The sequence below is a fragment of the Phyllopteryx taeniolatus genome, chromosome 3 (assembly GCF_024500385.1).
Source record: "Phyllopteryx taeniolatus isolate TA_2022b chromosome 3, UOR_Ptae_1.2, whole genome shotgun sequence".
Lineage (NCBI taxonomy): Eukaryota > Metazoa > Chordata > Actinopteri > Syngnathiformes > Syngnathidae > Phyllopteryx > Phyllopteryx taeniolatus.
In genome coordinates, this window is record NC_084504.1 from 30,391,268 (window position 1) to 30,402,814 (window position 11,547).

General features: G+C 40.8%; 1 protein-coding gene across 2 annotated transcripts; it reads right to left on the bottom strand.

Moving 5' to 3' along the window:
* Nucleotides 1-969: 969 nt before the first annotated feature.
* Nucleotides 970-8,573, bottom strand: arid5a (AT-rich interactive domain 5A). Of its 2 annotated transcripts, none has more exons than XM_061768533.1 (7): nt 8,522-8,573; nt 7,299-7,357; nt 3,815-3,974; nt 3,677-3,729; nt 3,107-3,204; nt 2,869-3,028; nt 970-2,793 (listed from the first exon to the last, which is right to left on the bottom strand). In XM_061768533.1, the coding sequence occupies exons 1-7, from the start codon at nt 8,562-8,564 to the stop codon at nt 1,759-1,761; spliced, it is 1,608 nt and encodes a 535-aa protein (XP_061624517.1). In that variant the 5' UTR covers nt 8,565-8,573; the 3' UTR covers nt 970-1,758. The 2 variants fall into 2 exon arrangements, with proteins under 2 accessions (XP_061624517.1, XP_061624518.1); XM_061768534.1 differs by lacking the exon at nt 8,522-8,573 and adding an exon at nt 8,084-8,337 and having other exon boundaries at nt 971-2,793.
* Nucleotides 8,574-11,547: the final 2,974 nt, after the last annotated feature.

Below are 11,547 nucleotides of genomic sequence, written 5' to 3' on the forward strand. Positions count from 1 at the left end.
TAAATAAAAGTTTTATAACAAACTTCTGACATTTAATTCAAATATATTAAACAGATTAAACGTTCAGTTTCAAACTGCGTACTGTACTTGGTCAATGATTCATTCGCGTACCACTGGACTAGAGGAAGCCCAAGTACCACAAGTGGTACTCGTGTCACACTTTGACAATCACTGCGCTACAGTATTTGAAGTTTTAGTATGCTAAAGTATACAGTAAAAGTCAAAGGAATTATGTTGTAGTTGCCAGTTTTTCATCTGCATCAATGCATTATGTTGCATCCCATACTTTGTTGCTTAGTTTACATACTGTATTCAAATTGGTGTTTTATATGTCACCAGCAAAAATACAGATCCTGTGAGTGCAATGCTGAGACAGAGACAGATGTCAGTCAAAGCAAGTGAGAATTAAATGAAACTGGATGTTCTCTTCATTTTTTTTCTCTTTCAGTAAAATGCCATGATCTTCAGAAGATGTGTGGCGTGTTAAAAGAAGGTCAAACAATTACTTTGTGACTGAATAGGACTTTGAGATAAATGGGAATTTCCCCTCAGTGGTTCCAATCAAGGATGATGTTATCTCCGCTGAAAACGGGTGCGTGAAACTGTGCCATGAATTCAGGAAATTAAGAGCATGGGTTCTTATCTGAAGGGCAACATCTCGCCAAATAATCAGACAATTTCATTCAAGATTCCTTACCAGGTCAGCCGCAAAAGGTCACAGGTTTTGTCATTTGATCTCAAAGGAATGAAATATTCTAATGAAATTGCCACAAATAGTAATAATATCATCTGACATTAGCTAAAGCCACAAATAGCTGGATAAGTCACTACTTAACTGAAAATTGTGACACATTGCGAGCTTTTGCATTCGTAGTCCTCGAATGATTCAGTGGTTCCTAGTCTTTATTGAGCTAAGGCACATGTTTTTTTTTTTATGGCACACCAAACAAAAATGTCCCCAAAACTATATATCGTAAATAACTCGTTTATCGCAGGGGGTACGTTCCAGACCACCCCCCGCAATAGACGAAATCAGCAAAGTAGTGGTCAAGTATTTATTGTATTATTTATATATATTGGAAAGCTCACACATACATACACTGTAACACCAAAAAGCAGTACATGAATGTCAGGTGCAGTTATTATTTTTGTCCACTTCGGGTCACCATCCACACATTCTCCACTATCCAAACTGTGACTGTGAATGTGTATATTCCTTAAAAAGGCAGGTGTGGTCTGTTGAGTGACGTTGAAGGCAGCATATGAGGACATACTATTGGCTAGCTATTTCCTGGCTAGAGGTTTAGCCACTCTGATGTTCAATGACAGTGTTAGTTGATGCTAGCGGCAGATGTGCTAAGAATGTGCTTCTGTTTACTGTATTTGAACACAAAACTATTATTCTGTTGAATGAATAGCACTAGGCAGGTACACTGGTTAATTGTACCGTCTGCCATCTAGTGGACAAACGTTTAATTTTTGTGCCTGTTGCTATACATAGCTTGCATAGCCAAATGAAAAAAAGACCAATTTTTTTTGTTATATTCTTATAAAATAAGTAATTTTCGGACCAATTAAGTGAAATTGCATCATGTTTCCACAGCACACACACCTGGTGATCTCTCGTGGCACATGTGTGTAATGGCGCAGGTGATAGACAACACCGTGAATCACAGAATGTTCAAATGCTTCTGAGAGTCATACAAAAGGTCATAACAAAAAAAAAAATTGCTGACACGTGCAGATAAAGAGAAAGAGTCATATTTTGTGTTGAGTATGAAAAGTGTTGACGGTGGGGGAGGGGTATGAAGTGTGGGGACCCCACAGAGGGATGGAGTACGGGTACGGGTAGATGAGGGCAGAGTGAGTTGCGTTGGCAGGAACATGGCGGTACGTCAGCTGAGTCTGAGGTATTCTCATCCTGGGGAGGAAGGCCGGCTGCCGCGGCGCCGTCCGCAGGTGTGAATCTCTGCCCGAAATGTCGTAAGGTGGCGCAACCCAAGTGGCGTGGGCTCGCCGCTGCTGGGCGGGAGGAAACTTCGCTGGCATTGCCGTGAACGTTTCCCAGGGCAACGGGAAAGATTTGTTGTGATGCGTCGAAGCGTCGTGTGGGATTCTGCGGCCTGGCCGGATTGGAGCAGGCCGCGGAAGCTGTGCAGATTTTGTCAGAATTTTGATGAAACCAGAGGAAGATGTTGGAACACACTCCGAAGGATGTGTGAGGTCTTTGCTGGCAACATTCGGTTTCCAGTCAACGTCTTTAATGTGATCTTTGTCCTTTAAAAATTTGGCTTGATTTCTGTCTTTACTCTCTCCAGCAGGATCTTTTGACATTGGTCTCTTGGGCGCGTCATCACTTCGGACGAAACAGTCGGGGGCCACAGCTGAGTTATTTTCATCATCTGACGAGATGGAGCACGGGGATGGGCTCCTGGAGTAGAAGGAGGAGGAAGAGAGAGGACGAGGCGAGCCGTCGGAGGAGTCGCACTTGTGGCTGCCTGAGGCTGGAGACACGGAGCGCTGGATAACAGAAGGCCTGTCTTGGTCCTCCCCCTGCGGATTGGCCAGAAGGCTCGCCTGGGCTAAGCGCTTCTTTTTCTCCAGAGGAGAGATGACCTCTCCGTGGTTTGCGGGCCAGGGCGTTGCCGCCGGGCCGTGCAGCGGGTGGGAATTGGCATAAAGGCCAGGGGCCGGGGACACTTGCAGCTGGTGCCTGCCAGTGGTCCGCGACCACAGAGCAGAACCGGCACGCGCCGCTGCTTCACTCTGACTTGCGGCCTCCGAAAGCAGCCGCTGCAAAACAAAACAGCTCAAAGTCAAAAGAATCAATACATGGGACACTTTCATCCAGCATGATGCGATACGTACCGCGGAATCGATTTCTCTTTCCGACATATTTCTTTTCCCCTTCCACTCTGCTTTGTTCGTCTTCCCCCCCGAATTCCTCTTATAGGGCTTCCTTGGCTTGCTGAGGGGCAAAGGCTTATCATCTTCTCCTCTTCGATGTCTTTCGTAGGGCAACACCAGCCTGCACCGTGAGCCAAACTGCATGGTTAGACATGGCTTTTGTACATGAAATCAGCTGGGAAGGGAAGAACGGCTCTACCTCTCGTAGTGCCTGCGAGTGCAGGTGGCAGCGCTGGTGCTACCGGGACTGCCTCCCAGTTCATCGTACACTTTCTTCCACAGGCGTCGCGCTGTCACCTGTTGACGATTTCGCTTTGTGACACCATTCGTTATCTTTGCACTGAATGCGAACTTTGTTTCGTTGGAGAAGTGTGTAGCGCGTCCCATAACCGCTGCTTTGACTCCACACACACGCATGCTCGCGTGGCCTCCATTTTCTTACTGAAGGTTTGGAGCATTTGGATGGAAATAGTAACAATATAGTTTTTTAAAGCTCAACTATAAGACCCATTTTCACATATTAGGATAATTTTGAGAACATTTATCCATTTAAATAAACGGCCCTTAGAACCTTGGTGTCAAACTCAAGGTCGCGGAGCCAGAACATTTTCAGGGAGGCGGGGGATTTGAGCTTATTGCCCCTCGACCTTGCAGTCTTTTGCCTTTTTTATGAACAATATGATAGGCGGGGGGGGGGGGGGGCACACACATCATGGTGTCAGTCACCCCTGGCAACAAATGAACACTTCAATGCAGTAAATTCACTTACTGAATTGTATCCACCCAGTTTCTCAACCGCCTTGTAGATCATCCAAAGGTCAACTGGGAGTCAAATCAAACAAGTTAGAACTCAAGTATATTGGCTGCAGCTCAGCATTCCTACTGTGATGACCAGTAACAAACTCACTCTGTTTAAAGCCCAAATGTGGAATCCTTTCAATGGGCGAGCCCCTTTCCTTCATGAAGGCGTGCAGACTTGAGACGAACGACTTCTCCTCCATATGCAGCAGGCTGCCACGCGATCCTTCCTCACATTTCTCAAGGACCTCAGTGGCTGGAGGAGACGTCTAATATGGAAAAAGCACTGCATTAGGAGATCTGGAGATCCATCAGTCCGCCTGTCCGGCCGTCCGTCTGTCCGTCCATCCATCCATCCATCCATCCATTCAGATGTTGCACATTAGTACACTGTAAGTAATAAATATACTGTAGTCTAATGCTACTGTAATATTTGTACAATGGGTGCAAAGTGGGAAGAATACAATTCTAGACAATGTTACAATATAATGATGAATTATAAGACCCCCGTGGGCTTGTTCTAAAATTAGCACATCGGTCATGGGACATTGTGAATTCCTAGGAATGTTGCACAAGTGATCATTTGAAAAGGCACAGTAAATGGTTGCAGAGATCTATAAGAATAAAATATAACATTGATATTTATCTGTTTCCCACATTGTTAAATCATTGTGGATAATTGTGAGAAATGATTCATTTGATCACTGTCTTCACATAGATGAATAATATCATTCTTTATTAATAATAACATATAATGAAAGGTCATTTGAGCACTTTTTTACTTTCAGAAGTATGTATGAAACTAGTATCCCTTTGCATTAATCAGTGCTCAAGAAGAATAGCTCTCAGTTTCAAAAAGGTCAGTGCCCACTGTTATACAGAGAGTTATGTTTTGAATTCCTAAGCATAATATGTATTAGTTTTATTGGACATCGAGACTTGAGAGGACTTCAAGTTATCAAGTATCGATCTATCATCTCAACACAAATCCTGTCCGGAGAGAAAGTGGGCGGCTTGCAGTGCGAAATATTTCAAGTACATCACAATACTGGAAAATGCAACTCACAATGCTTACAAAATGATTCTTCTAACATTTCATCTATAGTTACTCCATCTTTGACACATTTCAGATTAGCCACAACCTCAGAGAAAGGCATTGACAATGTCACTATTTGTGGTTTGCAAGGAAGTGGAAATGAAACAATGAGAGTCTGCACAAGCGTCTTATTTGAGAAGTTCCGCCGAGTGCTGAAGAAGATAAGCCGCTATTTTAAAAGTGGTCCGTGTGCACATGACACTGACTGTGAACTATTGTTACCAGGCAAATACTGCCTGGTGTAAGATGTTGCTACAGTGAAAAGGATGCGTCAGGCCAAATATTCAAACACGAAACCTCACATTGCCAATCAGACAATCACTTTCCATAGATTGGAAGTATGAGAAACCACAATGGACGCTCTCGATATTTTCATTTGAGTCAACACATGAAGACACTTTATATATATATATATCTACATATATATATATATATATATGTATATTTTAGGGCAGCCGTTCTACAACAAACAGCTCAAGATAGTTTCATGTTGAATCAAGTTCCTCTCTGTGGTTCCTGGTTCCGAGAAGTCGGCGAGCGCAGTGAGTAATAGTGAAGGTGCGGGCCTCCAGGCGAGTCCCGACTGAGTCAGCCGTCATCTGCCCGGCATCGCTCTTTTCCAGCTCTGCCGTTTCAAGGCCTCAGTGGTCCACTTCTTCACTCGCAGCCCTTGCAGACATTGTGATCCAAATTCGAGACTTCTCGGTACTTGTACACCTCTCCAAACTGGTATGCATTTGCATCCGCCGACTTCTGCTTTCAGTTTTACTGTTTGGCTTGTTGTCAACCAGGCAGTTGAGTCCACTTCATAAAGATGGACATTTTTCCCCGTATTTGCTTTGTCAAAAGTTGTGACTGCATGGTCCCATTCTCAGTGATGGGTGACGCCCGGTTGACACACTACACCACTTAACCTTAACCCTTCAACCACCCGCTCAACCAATCCGTACTAAATCATCACTTTTAAGGAGAATAGATGGCAACTTTTCCAGAGATGCCAACTCAACGGTTGAGTAGACCACGTTTTCAAACGAAAGATTTTACATTTAGAACATATTTTGTCCGTGTAGAACTAAAATAAAGGCGTAATATTGCACGCTACACAGATGACATGCTGATAGAACTAGCCACTATGGTAATATTTTCATATTTTCTTTTTTCCATGCGCGGATAAAAACAGCAATGAAACAATATAACATAAATACAGTACATACAAATAAAGTCAATCCAATGCCCCCAAGCATTTGAGCTGTGCATTTCTTGAAAAAGTAACTTTTCTTCCTGTTTTTGCCATGATGCTGCTCTCTCGCTCCCCCCTTTTTTTTCCCATCAAGTGACACATTGTCAACCATTTAACAGAGGCTAATATTTTAAAACCTTGATTTTCCTTAGAACCGCCCGAAGAAAATATAAAATGCAATTGTTTTCGTATTGCTTGTTAAGGGGTTGAATTCTATTACTTCATGGACCCTCGGAACTTAAACACAATTCCTTCCTCATTGAAAATATCTCAAACACTAAATACATTTTTTGTTGAGTTAGAGGGAAGCTAAGAATAGACGAGAATATGAAGCGCCTGGAATCGGGCAAATCTTTGGGGAACAAATTGATATAATTGAGTCCAAACTTCATGGTGCAAGTAATTTGACCACTGCAACAGTTCAAGATTTGAAGTTTGTTAATGGCGACCAAAAATGAGTTCGTAGTTGGTATAGCGTATGGCACCTAAAGGGTGGAGTGAGGCTAGACACATTTCTGTCTGCTGATTGGTTGACAGAAGTTTGAAGAACACGTGTGATTTGTTTCCTCCTTGAGATACATCAACCAGTCTTGAAAATATTGGCTCCACTGGCTTGAGCTAATGACATCCAGGCCAATCGTCGTACCATATAGTAGCCAAATAAAAGCCTTTAGATAGATAATGTTGTTGACTTTTTATTGAGACTATCAGGGAAGTATTCATTTCACAATATGTGAATTATTGAACTGCTTGAAGCAAGCACGCTGTGCCTCTTATTTGGACACCTGTATGAGTGAAATTGTGAGGAAAAGATGCTAAAGAATATCTTTGTACGGGTAGAGAGCAGTTGATTTCAAACTCGGGGAAACTACGAGTGGGCGACAATGCTAAAGGTCGCCGCTACAGGCCGGTCAGAGGTCGCCGAAGAAACCACCAGCCTGGGAAAATTTCATGAACTAATCTGTCTTTCTCACATTGCAGTTTGCTCTCAGTTACGAGAAGAATATGTGCAGTTCCTGTATTAAGGGCCAAATTGTGCCTTCAAAGAAGAATCACGCGTTCCTTGTTACTCATATCACAAGCGCAGCAGAAACGACGCATACGATCAAGCGCTTCGAATGTGCACACCTTATGAAATTTGGCAAAAAGGGAAATGAGAATGCATCTGTGTGTGTAGTCATGTCTGCAGTCACACAAGTCACACATCAACTGTAAGTGTTGGAAATAGCTCAGAGGGCAGCCAGCAGTTCTTTTTACCTCCACCGGTGTCTCCATATCTTCTTCACTGGCCACCGTCACACTTTGCTCCTCATGAGCTGGAAAGCAAACGCCACGTGTTTTGTTCATTCACTTGGCATCAGATAATATCATACTTGCAACCGTGTGCTGTTCGCATAACGCATACTCGTAAATGTCATAATATTCCAACGGTCGCACGAATATATTGACTGATATGAAACGGCAGGTAACAAACCACTTCCTGCTCATGAACACACGCGCTTGTGCGCACCACTGTATGATATTGTTATACACACACTACACTGTACATTGATTCAGTCTGCAGTCACAATATTAGGAACACCTGCACTCTCGAACACGAGAGCTGAATCCAACATGGTCTTTTTGAGAGAAGTATTCATTTAACAATATGTTTATTTTTGGCGTTGCAGTTTGCAGTGGTGAGAACAATGCATTTAGTCGTACTAATATATGAACTACTGTTCAAAAGTATGGGAGTCACTTAGAAATGTCCTTATTTATAGAAAATCCACGTTAACTACATTAACCATGTCTAGACTGAATTTCTGAGTCATTTATTCAAAGGGGAAAAAAAAATCAACCAATCAATCAATCAATAAAATATTCGAAACATCTGTACAATGCGGTGCAATTCTGTGTCCGTCATTTTCACTGAAGCTTGGGAAACACTGACTAATACCTAAGTTCTTAGGTATTAGCCAATTTGCCGTGCAGTATTTGAATCTGTTGAAAATATCAATGTAATCAGAACAGCACACACTGTTGAGTGCCTAAAAACTTACATTTTCAGATGAATGAAAGTCTCTTTAGGCGCGAGTTGTCTGCTGTCAGCTCTTCAAGCGCCGCATCGTTTGTGCGCAAAACCAATATGCTCCTTTTGAGATGGCTTGCTTCCTGTGCTGCGGCTTCAAATTCGAATTCTGCTTTCAATATAACCCCCGACTTCTCTATTTCATCTCTGTATTTCCAATGTATCACTTCTATTTTACAGCTCATGTCAACTATTATTTGACCCTATCGACACACACCGCTCATTTCTTTTCTTTTTCTTTGTCAAAAATGCTCAGAAATGACTTTTTTGTTGGTTTGTTTCTAGAACATTTAGCAACTATTCATATTAAATACACACTGTATGATATGAGTCACAGGACACAGATTAAAAAAAAAAAAAAAAAACTGCAATGAATTCAAAGTTAAAACTTAAGTTCAGTGATTCTCACCCATCTCTTGAGAATTCCTTCCGACGGGAGTGTTCAACAACATAAGATGATGTCTGTAACCCTGCACACAGTCACTGGTTGACACATCACACACGCACACACACTTGCACGCACACAATTTTTTCACCTCTTATAAAGAGGCTAAATAAAAGATCTCATCTCTTACGTCATGCCTTCAAGATAACCGTGGTTCATATTGACATGCTTTGTATGCGCATCATTCGTTTGTTTATTTCCCACAGTTTTGACGCACAATGTTCCTTTCCAGATGTATTCCTTTCAGTTCGTGTCCTTGTCATTGTTGTCGATTTTATTTCCATATTGTAGTACAGTATTTTAATTTGGATTGCTGTATGCTGTATGCAGCAGCCGACTCGCAAGTACTGTTGCCAATAAATCTGACGGTCCATTGCGTTTATTAATATTACACAAAAATAAGATATTTAAGATAAGGAAGTTCGAAAGTGATTCATCCCATATGGGAATTTAGACTTAAAATGAATTTTTAGTTGGTGAATGGGTGTCTTTTTTGCTTGAAATGACACAAAACGTGGCACTTTATTAATCATAAAGATTATGCTGGAAAAATGCTTGGACCAGGCCGCATCTTTTAGAATGGTGCAAAATATCATGTTTCCCAAAACTTGAATAAAACATTTCTCTCCGGTAAGAATACGTTTGGAAATGAATAGTGAGGTAAGTACAGGATGCAAGGCATTTTTATTCTGTCATAATAAAGTGTATGCATTTTTGACTATTTGATTTTTATATGTAATTTGGTAACATCAAACTGCTCCAAATCTATACAACCTCATATTCAACTTACTTTTAACGAAGATGAAAGGACCCCTTCTTTAAAAACGTTACTGACCTTTGTCCTGATACTAAAAATAAGAGATTGGGCCATAGCAATTTTCAATGACATATATCAAAAGTAGAGAACGTGCAGCTGTAAGGCATGGCGAGGTAATTGTCACACACTTGTCATCCTTTTGAAAGAATAGGGTCAGTCTCATCTCTGCTCAGCCTCATATTCAGCTCCAGAGTTTTTTCCTCATCACCAACAACAAAAAAAAGCACGCGCGCATGCACGCACAGACACTCACACACACACACACACACACAGTACAAAACTTCTGTAGTTTTTACTTGAAAAATCCGGCAGGTGGGTTGCCATGAATGTGTTAAATTAGGCACACATTCAACGAACTATTGGTTACATGAACAACGGGAATTAGCATCCTTATTACTGCAATAATCCAAGATTGCATGGCGCAATGCATTCTGGGAACTGCGTGGCTTCACAGGACTTTTTATGGCCACTGGATATTTGTTTTAGAACAGTTATCTGTAAATTCGACAGAGAAATATGATTCTCTTAACATATTTGGACTGCAAAATGTGCATGTGTGAATGGTTAAGCCATTTTAGAAAATATTACCATAAATTTAACACTGTTTCAGTGTTTTTCTATTGACAGTTTTTTGCCATCATGATTTTACAGTGTTTAGTTTATTTATTTACACTACACGCACACACACGTAAAGCTGAAGTGCGGAGTGTCCACGTTTGTTTGATCTGTGACAGAAGGGGGATGCCCTCAACTGCAGATAGAAATTTCAAATGACATTACAAAACGACCGTTTTAGTGAAATGTCACACACACACACAAAAAATTTTTGGGATGTTTTACAGTGCTGTAGATTTATTATCATTGTAGTCTGCAGTATTTTGGGTCATTGTTAAATATATTTGCTTTTGGTCGCAAAAAAAAATACGGAAAAACAAAAGACAATCATTTATTAAAACATGATGATTGTCTGAAATGAATCACCTTCCTGGGGACAAAGTATTATTAAAACATGAAAGGCCTGAACCCTACAGTAACTTTTTCCACCATGAAGGATGTTGTTGAGGAGTAAGAGATAAATCATCTTTGACATAATGAATAAAGATCATTCAGTATTTTTAAGGTGGAAGTCCGATGGGCAGGACAAAATGATATAAATGTTGCAACTGAATATATTGCCAGAATTCCATGCAAAGAAGTAGCTACATACATCACAGGCCAAACACATTTACTCCTTTGCAATATACTGCATATTAGATAAGAGTGATCTGACTTAGGAGTTTTTTTTTTTAGATATGAAGCAGTGTTCGGCCAATTTGTTTTTGCTTCAGTGGCAGTGAAGTCAAGCTGTTTATTGCCATTCCAACTTGAAATTTCCTGTTAAACTAAACATAAAACTAAGAGAATGTTATGTTATGTATTTCAAAAAAAAAACATAGCTTTGCCTGAATAAAGTGTGTATAGCTTAATGCTAACAAAAATTGTGAAACGCCATAGACGGGCGAATGAATAGCAAAGGTGTCACGGTGTTATACTGTAACCCTTTAAGCAATAACTATTTGAATCCAATCGGTGGAGCAATACATGCAGACAGACAATATAATAACTCACAAGCATCTATTTTGTATGCTTTGCGAAACATGACTATTAATGCCGCTTACTGAGTCAGTGGTGGAACTCTTCTGTGTGTGTGTGTGTGTGTGTGCCCTAATGGCTGCATTGTACTGCCCCCACGTGGCCAAGGCGCACACACCAGAATGTCCATTGAATGGAAATAAAAAATGTTTCATTCGTTACATTCTATTTAATTTTCATTACCATTTTATTATAAAATATTACAGTATGCTGTTTTTTTTCTTATTGAAAACATACAGTGTTACAAAATTGTTTGTTTGTTTATTGGAAGCCAGGAACGAATTAAACTGCATCAGTGCAACGCCTCATGGGATACATTTGATTTACTAGTGAGCATCATTGTTGACTAATTGTCTAGACGCATTATGGGATACATTGTTTTATAATAACGACAAAAACTGATGTTAGTTCAAAAACTTTGTGCCGTAAAAGAAACTCAAAAATCCAGACTGTCTGTAATGAAGGATTTTACATACGCATCTTTTTACCTGATCTACAAATGACGCAGCCCATTTGTTTGCTCGCAAAAAATAATTGAGCA